Source organism: Symsagittifera roscoffensis, chromosome 2 (genome assembly GCF_963678635.1).
Source record: "Symsagittifera roscoffensis chromosome 2, txSymRosc1.1, whole genome shotgun sequence".
NCBI classification, from domain to species: Eukaryota; Metazoa; Xenacoelomorpha; order Acoela; family Convolutidae; genus Symsagittifera; species Symsagittifera roscoffensis.
This window is the reverse complement of record NC_087063.1, coordinates 6,085,092-6,100,302: the sequence shown is the minus strand read 5'-3', so window position 1 is coordinate 6,100,302 and position 15,211 is coordinate 6,085,092. Positions and strand designations below refer to the sequence as shown.

The 15,211-nt window shown below is 33.5% G+C and overlaps 1 protein-coding gene across 1 annotated transcript; it reads left to right on the top strand.

The window, feature by feature from the left end:
• Nucleotides 1–720: 720 nt before the first annotated feature.
• LOC134840230 (uncharacterized) lies at nt 721–2,272 on the top strand. Its single transcript, XM_063855967.1, has one exon. It carries the CDS (start codon nt 1,020–1,022, stop codon nt 2,157–2,159), a length of 1,140 nt encoding a protein of 379 aa, XP_063712037.1. The 5' UTR covers nt 721–1,019; the 3' UTR covers nt 2,160–2,272.
• The last annotated feature ends 12,939 nt before the right edge of the window (nt 2,273–15,211 follow it).

Below are 15,211 nucleotides of genomic sequence, written 5' to 3'. Positions count from 1 at the left end.
AGTAGGTAATTGAAATGAGCAAAGTTATTGTCTGAAGATTTCGCAATCCGTTTTTTCAGTGTGCTGAACACCTCATTACCAGTGGTGAAATTGAAAACAGATGAATCGGACTTGTTTTTCAAATTGTTGAAATTGGGGCAATTTTTTCAGCTCATTTTGGACCCACTGATAAAAAAATATCTTCAAGTCATCTGCTTGTAAGTCGCAGTCATATCTTCAATCGGTTTATTGTTTTTGCCTGTCACTTCGTTCAAATTCAATAAATTTTTTTGCTGTTTGATTGTTGTTTGTCATAATTCGACACTCTCAAGTTTTTGATTCGATATCATAACACAAATTTTAAAGTTTTCTTCGGTGATCTTAATATTAAATTTTGCTTGATTCCAACTGGTCAGTAAGATAAAAACTAAGCAATTATTGATTTTTTGAAGGTGAACTTTTTTAGTGTATTGTTTATCTAATTGCGAGCAAAAACTGAGTTACTTTTTAGTGTAGTAAATTTTTTATCTGTTCTGTTGAGTAGTTTTCTTAAATTTATCATTTATTTACAGGTGCTTGAAAACAGATCAATTTATCCTCCAAAAAACCATATTGATCTACCTCAAAATCACGTTTAACATTAAATAAAACCTTTCTATATACCTAACAAGAGAACCAAGTAATTTGCTCAGTTTGTATTTAAGCTTGCTATTTTTAAACCAAGCGTCATCATTGGTATAAATATAAACAGAGATCATTTCTTCAAACTGATTGCTCAGCCAACCGTTCTTCAGAGAAAATGATGCAAATTTGGTCACTGCATTACTTTTTCAGCGGAACTCCAGCTTCGTTCAGCGAACACAAAATAATGAGTATAAATAACTAGATATTGAGCAAAACTTTAGATCAAACTTTTTCCAATAGTAAAAAATTTGAAACAATTATTCGGTTTTTCTTCACGAATATAATCGCTTACTGTGATAAAATCTCATCAAAAAAGAGTAGAATATTGCAAACTTGACTCGACTTATTAAACTACAATGTCTGCTGAAGATTTTGATACGGCAGCACTTGTCATTGACAATGGATCCGGCATGGTCAAAGCTGGCTTCGCTGGCGACGATGCGCCGCGGGCAGTCTTTCCCTCGATTGTGGGCCGACCCAAATACGACAGCGTAATGGTCGGCATGGGAGGCAAAGACACCTACGTTGGAGATGAAGCTCAGTCAAGACGAGGAGTCTTGTGTCTGAAGAAACCAATCGAACATGGAATCGTGACGAACTGGGACGATATGGAGAAGATCTGGCATCATACGTTCTACAACGAACTCCGAGTCGCACCCGAGGATCATCCGGTTCTCCTGACTGAAGCGCCTCTGAATCCGAAAGCGAACCGAGAAAGAATGACTCAAATCATGTTCGAGACCTTCAATACTCCAGCGATGTATGTCGGAGTCCAAGCGGTGCTGTCACTGTACGCTTCGGGAAGAACCACTGGGTGCGTTTTGGACATCGGCGATGGTGTCGCGCATACAGTACCAATCTACGAAGGATACTCTTTGCCCCATGCCATCCAAAGAATGGATCTCGCAGGTCGCGACTTGACAGACTACCTCGCTCGGATTCTTCACGAGAGGGGCTACAACCTCGTGACGTCAGCTGAAATGGAAATAGCTCGGGACATCAAAGAGAAACTGTGCTATACTGCGTATGACTTCGAGCAAGAAACGATAGACTCCGGCAAATCAAGTACGATTGAGAAAAACTTTGAGCTGCCAGATGGACAAGTGATCACAATTGGCAGCGAGAGGTTCCGATGTCCTGAAGTTTTGTTCAAGCCAGAGTTGACAGGGATGGAACCAGGTTCAGGAGTCCATGAGATGACTTACAAAGCAATCCAGAAATGCGACGTCGACATCCGCAGAGATCTCTTCTACAACACTGTGCTTTCCGGTGGCACCACGATGTTCCCGGGACTGGAACAGCGATTGGAGAAGGAACTCAGAGATCTGAACGGGGATCGAGTGAGAGTAAAAGTGGTTGCACCTCCTGAAAGGAAATACAGCGTCTGGATTGGAGGTTCCATTCTGACTTCTCTGTCTTCTTTCCAGCAAATGTGGGTATCCAAAGACGAGTACGACGAATGTGGACCCAGCATCGTGCATAGGAAATGCTTCTAATTTTGACATGGATGATATTTTTGGAAGTATTTTGAATTAGTTTAGATGATTTATTCTTACATAATAGCGTTACTTAATGTACTTTTTGGTTTCAAATTTAATCTATTTATTGGACGATTTTAATGATATGGCATAATGATATAGTTTTGCAGCCTCAATCATCAAACACTAGAGTCCAGAAAACAAAAACTGAAGAATAATTCCCTCTCGGGTCGAGATCCCGCTCAAAAACCGCTCAAGATATGAGCGGTTTGAGCGGTTTTCCAGCAAGATTTGAGCGGCTTGAGCGGTTTTTTTAGACGATTACGCTCAAAATCTTGCTTCAAAATGAGCGGTTTGAGCGGTTTTTGAACGGTTTATCCAAAAAAAACGCTCAAAAACCGCGCAAGATATGAACGGTTTTTGAGCGTTTTTTTTGGATAAACCGCTCAAAACCGTTCAAACCGTTTTTTTAGATGAACCGTTCAAAAACCGCTCAAACCGTTCTTTTTGAAGCAAAATTTTGAGCGTAATCGTTTAAAAAAACCGCTCAAACCGCTCAAATCTTGCTTCAAATTAGGTGAAAAATCTCGACTCGGGCTTCAAAAAACAAGGCTTAAAAAGAATCAAGTGGAACCTGATCTAAACTATATTTTATGATTGGATAAATTAAATGTTTTACCAATGTAAAGTATTTAATATTAACCAATCATGATCCATCTAACTAACAACCCACTTATTTGTAAGTGCTGAAGTTACTTGTAATTTCAGCACCAGAGAGATTTGAATTTAACTTAGAAATTAGTTGGACTCTCCCGAGCACTTCAGCAGCCGCAATAAACCAGTATACCCTAGATCTATTGAGCCTAGCAGAGACTAGTTAAACAACCTGAGACTAGATAGTATAAGAGTAAGATTAGGATCGGTATTAGACTAAGAAGTTGCACGAATCTATCCGGCCGAAAATAAGATAGCGTGACGAGCAGACGGTGTACCCTATCCGAAATTACTCTATGAGTTACACTTCGGTCCTAACTCATCTGGTGCGACCATAAGTCTCGAACAAGACCTTACTAGATTAGAATTAACCAAAAATAGATTAGAAATTAGACAAAAACATTTACAAAATGTTATACGACAATAATTTAATTGAAATGTCTCTCCGACTCAATAGATCAGAGCCAATATTCCGAACCATAACAGAACTACCCGGAATTGGAAGAAGACCTCGAACCAAAGACGACATACGACAAAGTAGAAACTTGCCGTATAGTTATATGATAGTTCGGCAAAAGCCAGAACAAACTTTTATATTTCGAATACTACTTGCAATGAATTTAGATTTCCATTTGCAAACATAAAACCTTGAAGTTACTCTTCAAAATCATTTCAGGCGCTAAACAAAATTAATATTATACAATAACGATTGATAAAAAGATCTAAGATCGTTTTCCTAAAACTCTGCAGTATCATACAAAACATGTTTGAAAAATATTTATTGGAAAATAAAAATAAAAATTAGTAGCATGACAATAAATGGTTAGTAATCATAAATCATCCTGTTGTTCCAGCTTCATCACCTAAAACATAACAGCAATCATCAACTCACTAACATCATAAAACACTAAATCTTTCCTTTACACAAATTTAAAACTTTATTAAAACTTAAAGTCACTTAATTTAAAATCAGATCATCAAGGCTTATCCTTGGATCTTAAATCATTTTCTACTTAATTAAATTTCAAACTTGATCATCAAGGCTTATCCTTGGATCAAACAGAACAACTTTGTTCTCCCCCACCCACTTAATTAGTGTCTAACGACCTCAAACGTCGATTCGCTACCCAACCCTTTCTAAAGACCCAAGACTAATAGAAATTTTTAAACAAAACTAATCATTCAAATTAAGATAAATAGTGAAGAACTTCGGTTATTCATCCTTCACTTGACCCCCCCTCTTACCAGACCCAGGATAAATCTTAGACTTAGTAAGTTTAAAATAGTATCTAACGAACTACTCGCGTTCTAATTATACCTGAACCTTGTGGATCGATTTACTATTCTCCAACCCTTGAACACAATCACTACCCCTAAGTAAGATTAAGTAAGTTAACACCTTAGCTTATACTAGTCACGAGAAAGTAAAAATCATTCTTCGGAATCGATATACTTTTCTCTCCAACCCTGAACAAATAGACCCAGGTTAAGCTAACCAAAAAATCGTAAGAACTAACAGTTTAGGAAAATAGAAATCATTTAACAACCCTTTGCATCCGTCATTCTAAACCTTATGTCATTTAAAAACCTAGGAAATAAACAAACAATCGTTTTACACAATTGTGAAATAGATAACAAAAAATACGACCTTGTAATCACACCTCATACACAAACAGTTGGATACATTCGAACAAAACGACAAACACTAAAGAGGAAAATAATAACTAAACAAAGACAAATAACACGAAAAAGATTTTCAAAAAATCGAAACGCATTTTCAGAATCAGAAACCAACAGTTTAGACGAACTTTACAAACTAAAAGAATCAATAGATAAAAATTACCCACTTCACGATCAATTATATTTTTCTGACTCAGAAACAACTTCAAATTCATCACAAAGAGGAAAAAGAAGAATAAAAAAACAGTACAAACACAAACCAGTACATCTATACAATTGGAATCAACCAATTCGACACATTAATAATTACATATTAACAGTCATCGAACGAAAAAATGAGCTCAACGCACACTCCAGGTGAAGAAACTCCAGATGATGATGAAATCTTTCCTTTTATAGTAGATGCAGATACCGATAGAGGACAACACATATTTTGTCAAAATTTACTCGTAAATTTATTTGAACCCGGAATTAGTCCATGTAAAACAGAGTTCCCCGATGTAAAAATCAAAAGACAAATCATAGATCACTATCTAAAAGATATATGCAACATAACACAACAGTATGGAATCTACTCTATAGAATTCACTTCCCCAAACCATAATAATAGAACATATACTATTCAAACAGACGATCTTGATTTAGAATTTTCAAAAGTTTTTTCAGAATATATAAAAAGCATCCAATACCATAACTCACAAAGAGCAAACTCCATTTTCACCAATGAAGTTTTCGCAATAATATATAGTTATATTTCGATATTAGAAAATGAACTCCCATTAACAAATGTCTCACCGACAGAAACATCTAAACATTTAAGAGTACGACATGAAATCACACTACTCTCTAGTTATTTAAACATCATTAAAGAAAATTTCACGAAAGACGACGTTTCACAACATACCAAACACGATTTACAAAAAATCTTGGCATGGTTCATAATAGATTATTTCACACATAATATTGATTTAATTGCACAAGCAAGAAAAAATTTTAGACCCCAAAACTCGAACGATGATACCGCTATCACAGAACAATCAGATTATGTTTGGGACCCCGAATGGTCTCATCCCGCATTTATAAGCTTCCCACAATCAATCTCAAGTCAAGCAATAAGTACGATATCTTACATAAGAGACTATGTAAGAGTAATACCATTAACAATTGATGCAACACCATTAAACTATAATACATTTTTACCCGATACACAAAATAATAGTTTAAACTCTACAGTTATACACAATGAAAACCTCAATGGAACTAGGAATCTTACTCAACAAGATATACAGACACCATCACACTTCATAAATGAAGAAATTGTACACACAACAACTACACAACAAAGTATTTCACCAATACGCCCAAATTTAACAACACCAAGAAATACAAATCCTTCACAAACACAGGTAACCTTACAATCAACCGTTAAACCTTCGGCTGCCCCTAAATATTCACATATGGATTACCAAACATACAGACCCATGACAATACCATCAAAAACACGCAAAACATTCACTAGAAACAACTTTGCAGACCATAATTATAATTATACACATCCGTCAAAAACAAATTATCAACCACAAAGGAATTTTAATCAATATACAAAACCTCGAAACTGGGATAACCCAACGGCCCAATATAATTCCAAAAATTTTCAACCAAATCCTCCACAGGATCGCAGTGAAAATTACCCATTTTTTCAACAAAATAAAAGTAAAAAACAAACATCTTACCAAATGGATTATTTATCCTCAGATGATGATTTCTTACAACCAGATATATTTGCACCAAATACTCAAGAATATCGTAGACAAGGAATACAGAAAACACGTACAAATCATAGGAATTTTTCTCCACAACCGATAGATGCACAACATCAACAACCAATTCAACAACAAAATCCAATTAATACACAATCTTTTCAACCAATTCAACAACAAAATCCAATGACTGCACACTCGTATCAACCATCACAAATGCAAAATGAAATACCACTCCCATATTATCTTCAACAACATGAAATAACAAGAAACCAACTTTCAAATTTTTCTCAAATGCCAAATGCAGCAGAATCATTACAAATGACAATGAATCCATACCTTATGGGTGGATCATCAATAACATCAAACAAACCTTTAATGGTTTTCACAGGAACAGACCCTGAATATTCTGTAGAAGATTATTTAAATGCAGTAACAGCAAACCTGATTTTAAACATTGGACCTGAACCAATTAATACGCCACTACATCAAAACTGGATACATCGACGCACAGCGTTGATACAAACAACCTTAGATGGCGCAGCCCAAAAATGGTTTTCAGTACTACCTCTAGAAATAAAATCAAACTGGAAAAGATTTACACAAGAATTTTCAAAAATGTTTGACTCCGAAAGAAACAAACAACAACAAAGAGTTTTATGTAATGAAATTCGCAGATTACCAAACGAAACCATCAAGCAAATAGCAGTACGAATCGAAACACTAGTTCGAAAAGCATACTCACTAAATACACATGACTATAAAAACACAAAGATGACAGAAATCTTAATGATGACCTTAACACCACAATTAAGGAAAATAGCAATAAAAAAGAGAGCATCCCATCCTTCTTCAATTCGAGAACCCGATTTAGATTTTCGAAAACTAGTAGACAAATTAGAACAAGCAGAAATCACGATGAAACTAGAAGAAACGGAAAATCTGAAATTACAATACGTTAACAAAATTGAAACGACTCCCACTAATATTAATAATATACAGGAATCAGAGACAGACCTCGTTGAAAAAATCACTGAAATACTCAATATTTATGAAAAGAACCCAAACTTCAAAGGCAAACCATCTTTCAAAAAATGGTGTAATTATTGCCGACGATACGGACATAGTATTTCCGAATGTAGACAAAAACAGCAAGACAATCAAAATAAACCTCAAAAATACAAAGAACCAAATAAATCATTCTATCAATACATGAAAAAAGATCAAAATCTACCAAACAAAAATGTATACAGCAACAACAGTTCAGGAAAGCCACTTCCGAACAATACAAGTTATACAAGAAATCAATCCCCATATAACTCAAGTTATAGAGGAAGATCACCAGAACGAAGAAGTACACAAAATTCATCACAAAATCACTACAATAGACCAAATAGTAGAAATAACTACTCCAGATCAAATTCAAATACACAACGATTTGTTTCTAGATCTAATTCCCAATCAAGAAATAACTACTATCCAAACAACCAATCACGAAATTCATCATACAATAGGAATAGAAACTACTCCTATAATAGAAATAGAAGTTATTCAAACAACCGAAACCAGAATTACCCGAACAATCGATCAAGGAATAACTCATATAATAGATCGAACTATAACAGACCAAACAATAATTACCAAAACAGATCGCGAAATAATTCACAAAATCGACACCCAAGTTATAATAATCGTTATAGAAATTATTCCCAATCACCACACCGAAATAATAATCACTATAATAACTCTAATAATCGTCACAGAAGCAGTACACCTAAACATCAAAGACAAATCAATCAAGTACAAGCTAACCCAGAAACAACATCAGACCCCCCAGGTATTGATGACACAGTAACTAATACGTTACAACTCAATCAAATAAACTGTACATCATCAGATTCAGAAAGTGATACTGAAAACACTCTTGCTATCAATATGATAAAAGTCGAAAATGACTATGAATCTGTCATATATGAACAACCCTTTCCATCACATATATATGAAAATCAATCAGAATTTCTTCAAAATTATTACACTACACCCATAAATTCCACACCAACAACGCAAGAAACAAATGAGATTAACACTACAAATCAAACCAATAAAAACACCAAAACAAAATGCTTGAATACAAACCACATTTATCAAAATATACAAAAAGAACAACCCAAAGAAAAAATTTGGACAATACCATTTCTCTTAGAAAGCCCAAGAAATAAAGAATTTCAACCACCAGACCTTGAAATAGATTTTTTAATTGATTCAGGAGCAGAATCAAACATAATAAACATCCCCACATGGAATGAAATAAAAACCTTACACCCAAAGCTAACACCTCTTGAAACCTCCAGCAAACTAGCAACAGCACAAGGATCAACATTGATAAACTACGGAAAAATCCAATTATTTCTCCTCCCTACCAGAACAATGGAGCAAAGTAAAATTCTAAACAAGCCATTTAAACAAATATTCCATATCACTGATATTAAATATAATATCATTGGAATACCATTTATTTCAAAGTATATACCAACAATTAACATACTAAATAGTAAAATATTAATCAAAGATAAATATACAAAAACAAAAGAAACATCCCTAACATTTTTTCAAAGATTAAATAAACAACCACCATTCTTTTCAAAATTCTATCCAATATATAACCAACAAAGAAAACACCTGAAACCACTATCAGGAAACATCTATAATTTTTCAATCAAACAAGTTCACCAATATGATAAAGAACAAAACAAACAAAAATTTTATATGTCAGATTTTGAATTCAAACCTATTCATAAATTTTTCAAAATCACAATCTCTTCAATAAAATATTTGAAAAATTCGAATTCAGATATTATTTCCTTACATGTTTATAACAACACACCTTACTAAGTAACATTACCTTTAGGACTTTTAGGATATTGTGAAACCAACGCTACAATATCACCAATACACGAAAAAGCCTATCGCGTAAATAATATACTCCAATTACTAGATATTTGCCAATCTACAATTCTTAATGAAGAATTATCTATAAATAATATAATAAGTAACGAAAACAGAAATACGGATTATTTCACAAAAACTCCATATTTCAAACCTACATTCAATATAAGTAACTACACAGAGGACCAACAGAAATTTTTAACAATGTTTAATTTCCAACATTCACAAATAACACAAGACGAATTTGAAAAGTTAGCCAAACAGCTAATTAAATATTCATCAGTCTATGCAACATCAAAATTCGATGTTGGCAAAATCAGTTCATCACTACATCTCCCATTAAAACCAGACGCAGTTTTCAAAAAACAGAGAGCAAGTAAAGTACCAATTCACTTACATGATAAAGTAAACAGATTACTCGATATTTTAGAACAGTACAATATTATATCACCAGTTAATAAAGAAGAACAACCAAAAGGCAACACATTCATCAACCCCGTTATCATTCTAGCTAAAGGAGAATCATTAAAAATCGTTCTCGATGCTAGATACCTCAATTCACTTATAGACGAATCAAAATGTAATTGGCCCATTGAACCAATACAAGTTATTTTAACAAAAATAAACGGCAAATACTTTACAACCGCCGATATGAATAGTGCATACAATCAAATGCCACTAGATGAACAATCACGACGTTTAACACAATTTGTTATCGGAAACCAACAATATGAATTCAACCGCTTATTCTATGGAATATCCATAGGACCAGCAGCATTTTCAGCTTTTATGAGCAAAATTTTTAGACCACTGATACTCAAGAAAAACGCAATCACCTATTTAGACGATGTTTTTATGCAATCACAAACAAAAGACGAAATGTTCAATGTTTTAGAAAAATATCACCAAATACTTCAGAACGAAAATCTGAAGGCCGCCCCCGATAAATCACACTTCTTTTTGACAAGAGTTAAATTCTTAGGACATAACATAGAAAGAAAAACAATCACTCCACTGAAATCACGCATTGACGCTATTCAAAAACTTCAACCACCAACAAATAAAAAGAAAATCCAAGAATTCCTTGGAATGTTAAACTTTTTAAGTAAATATGTTTATAAAATGCAATTATATCTACGACCATTTTACAACATCCTTAGACAACAAAATAATTTTGAATGGAATACAGAACATCAAACACGATTCGATGAAATAAAGAAACTTTTAACTGAACAAATTTCAAACACAATTCCAGATCCTGATCAACCATTTTATGCAATGTGCGATGCTTCGAACTTTGGCATCGGTGCAGCACTATTACAATCACATAATGGTACAAATAAAATGAACCTCATATCAGCAAATTCTCGATTATTCACTCAGGCAGAGCTACGACTCTCAACTCTAATGAGAGAATGTACAGCCATAATATATACACTGACAGAATATGAATTTCTGATCCTTGGATCAAAACATCCAACAGTTTTATTCACAGACCATAAACCAATCATCTTTCTCTTTACACAAAAATCTAACCCAAACCACCGAGTTTACAGATTTCAACTAATTCTAATGAAATTTCCAAACTTACATATAGTTTGGACTGCAGGAAAAAATCTTGCATTACCAGACACCTTAAGTCGAAATACACCACCTGAATTACTTACACGAAAAACAACAGTTGAAATACCCAAAAACATAAAATTCTACCTTGCAGAAAACGAAACATCACCCCGATTAGAATGCAAATATGCAGTTAAAACTGATATTGAACAATCACAAATAAATAATTTACAACATTTCCCACTTTATTTAGATTGTCAAAATAATCATTATGAAGTTGATTTACTTGGAACATCAACTTTCAAACCAATCCCATATTCTCAATGAATAAAAAATAACACCCAACAAAAACGAACAAAACAACACCTGCCTAAGAAAGACCATTTTCCACTAATTGAAAAAGAAGATTTAACTGATAAAATAAATTTATCAGGACCACAAACAAATGATTCAAAATACACAATAAATCAAGTTTTTGACCTTCACGACCCACTTGATACAATACCCTTATCTACATTAGAAATCGAAAACATTTTTCTCCCCCCAACAGAAACAATTACAATTTCAACACTGAAACAATATCAAAACCTTGACCCAGTAATTCGACAACTGAAATCATGGCACAAATATAAAACTAAACCTATCAAAGCAGATTCAACCATTTTAGGAAATAAAACACTCCTCCGATATTTTCGAAAATTCAATAATACAACAATTAACGAAAACACAGACCTTCTAGAATACAAATTAAATGAATCTACAGTTCCATGTCTCCCTTTAAGTATGATTCTTATAGCTTTTAATATTTCACATACACAAAATATTAAAGGACACTCTGGATCAGAGAAAACATATTCAAATTTTATACAAAACTTTTATTTCCCAAATGCACCAATTTGGATAAAAGTACTATGCAATGACTGTATAGTATGTCAACTAAATAAACCTTACCCAAATCAAAAACAAATAGCACAAAAACAAGATTTTAAAGGACAAAGTTTGTACTTTAATCATCGTATCTCATTTGATACTAAAGGACCAATTTCACCCTCATCAGAAGGAAACTCCTACATTATGGTAATTGTTGACGCATTCACACACTATGTAGCACTTAACCCAGTACCACATTGTAATGCTTATTACGCATATACAACACTTTATGAACACTGGATAGCAAAATTTGGACTACCAGAAATTTTAGTCACAGACAATGGTACAGAATTCATAAATAATGAAATAATAACACTATGTCATTTATACAACATTAAACACAAACCACGTACATCTCATGCACCTTGGACAAACGGCTTAGTCGAAGGTATGAACCGTTCACTACAAGAATATCTTAGATGTATCATCAACGGAAATGATACAAAATATACCGAATGGTCAGCAGATGTAAAATTATTTCCCTTAGCATATAATTCACAAATAACGACAACTTTAGGAATGTCACCATACGAAATGGTTTTTAACCAAAAGCCACGCAAACCAATAATGTTTACAGCAAATTCTCATAAAAACGCACAAGGTTATTGTCAACCAAATAAAGACTCAATTTGTTATAACCTACCTTTACATACACACGATGAAGATCATTTTCATCACCCACAAATTCTTAAATTAGCCTCCGGTACACACACCGAATGGATTTTAAATAGAGATAAGAAACACAATGAAATTTACCAAAAAATAACGAAAAAGTTATTACAAAGACAAAACATAAATGAACAAATCAATTCACGTTTTACACCAGCTTCCGATTTAAAAATTGGAACATTTGTTTTAATACTTGATTTTAATACTCAAAAAGGAATTTCTAAAAAATTACAACCCCTCCGAAAAGGACCCTACCAAATAATTGCAAAACCCACTGATGTCACATATAAAATTACCGACTCAAACAAAAAAGAAATCGTTCAACATCGAAACAACCTATTACCTTATCACCCAAAAGAATACGCACTCCGCGAATTAACTCAATTATATTCTTTCACAGGATTAAAAATCATTCAAAATGAACCACATCTGAAAAACACAGAACAAAATGATAACCCCACCGAAAATCAAAACACAAAACCAACCGCCACCAAAAACAATACACAAAACCATAAAGAATCCCCAAAACAAAGAAAAAATAGAAAAATGACAGAACAAATAATACCCCAAGAAGAAATAGACAAATCTGAACATAGAAAAACAACAAGACTCCGAAATCAACCACGTAAAAACTACAAAATGTTCATCCCCCAATCTAAAATATTAAAGAAAGTAGAATTTAAAAAGTAATTTTAAGAATTTATACTTCACAATCTTGAAACCTCCGTAACATTTTTCATTTCAATTTTTCAAAATAACATGCTCACAAGTACGCAATAATTCTAGTTCAAAATAGACCAATAGGATTCATCCAATCCGCCACTTTCTCTAACTCAAACTAAGATCAATTAGACGAATAATCTAGAACTCCAGGCACATCTCTAACTATAACTTTACAACCTCCAGGTCAAAAATAAGCAAACCACTCCAACTTGACAACTAAAATAAATATCACCATATTACCGTACCCCTCCCTTATCTAATAACCCAAAGATCAACAATATTTCCCCAACTCAGACCACGAATACCCCCAAAACAAATTTGATAACTTAGCCTAAAGTAACAAAATGAAGATTTTAATTAGCCTAAAGTATAAAAATCTCACCATACCCCGGATCATTTGACAAACAAAAATAAAGAAAAAGACGACCTCCCAGTCACCATGAAAATTGCCCCCAACAATTTTTTACAAAACTCAACCCACTTGTCAAAAAACTAATAAATAATTCGACCACACTAGAAAATCGCCTCAAACAGCAAAAAATATTCGACCAAGAGATCATTTCTTAAATGCTCTTCTCTCAAACAGTTGCTCAAATACTTATAAATTTTAAACATTTTTTTTCAATACTTGAAGCCTTTATAATATTTCTTTTTGATATACTTGAATCTTTTCTAATAATCCTAATCATTTTTTGTAACATTTTTTTAATTTTCTATACAATACTCGAACTATTCCTCCAACTTTCCAAAACCCTTGAATATATCCACAGGTACGATTTTAACAACTTGTCTAAATGATACGAACAATTTTCAGTAGAACCGATATTTTTTTATTATTTGTAATTTTCATAGCATTCTTATCATCCCTCATTTTGACCATCTGTAAATGTATAAAGAAAGCAATCCTCAAATTTGCCCTAGCAACAGTCCTTCTAATTCTTTTTTTGGAAGAATATTATAATAAACACAAAATTTCTCACTAAAGTAACAATTCAAAAATCCATCAAAAATTGCTACCCAACAGTCACAAAATCAGTCTTCACCGACATCATCCCAAGATAATCCAACACCACCTTCAACTACTCAAAATCCTCAAACATCTACACGAATTTCTTTTCAAGACAATCCATACACTTTTGAAGAACGGCACGCTCGTTTATCAGAACCACTAGAACCAGTTCAACGACAAGCACCTCTAAGCGAACCAACATATAACCTATACCCAACACTACCACAAGAACTAAATAGAATAAGAAATCCTAGTCAAAACCAAAACACAACAGAAATAAATAGACAAATTATACATCCTCGACGAAATAGAAATTTTCAAACGCCCCGAGTTCATTTTTATATACCTCAATCCCCATCACAAACCACTCCAGAAAACACCACTGGTATCACACCAGAAACTCCTACACTTTTTTCACAACGTAGCACCTCAAGCTTACCATCAGATTACTTAGATTCAACACCAACATCTGAACAAATACGTGAAAATCCTTTTAACCCCCCAAACCTAACATCACGACTGCCATATTGGACTACACATTCATTTACACAAGGTGAACCAAATTTAGTCAATGACCCCATAGATATTTCTACGGATACAACAACATCCTCATCACTTCCAGAAACATTATCACTACCATCAACACCATCAATAAGCCAGTTTTCACCACCACCCTTTAACTTAAATTTCCCAAATAATCTCGACGCCAGATATCGAGAACAATCATCAATAAATATTCCTTTAAGATTAGATTGGAATACATTCACAGCACCTCCACCATTATTTGGACAACATCAAGAAAGTAACCGCCTTCATAACTGGGCACTTAATAGATTACAATATCGCCAAGATATTCACAACGATATCCGTGATCACAATATTCAAATACTCCAACAAAACAGTTTACAGTTAAAGTTTGAAATCACAGTTAAGTTAAATAATATTACCCAACATCCCTACCCATTAAATCCACCTAACATAACAGCTCAATCACTACCACCACCGTTTATAACTACTGAAGTAATATACAAATACGACAGATATACCAAAAACACAATTGGCTACATTACATTTTA

What these genes read in the sequence shown, in the direction of transcription:
- LOC134840230 (XM_063855967.1), top strand. Translation starts at nt 1,020, where the DNA reads ATGTCTGCTGAAGATTTTGATACGGCAGCACTTGTCATTGACAATGGA.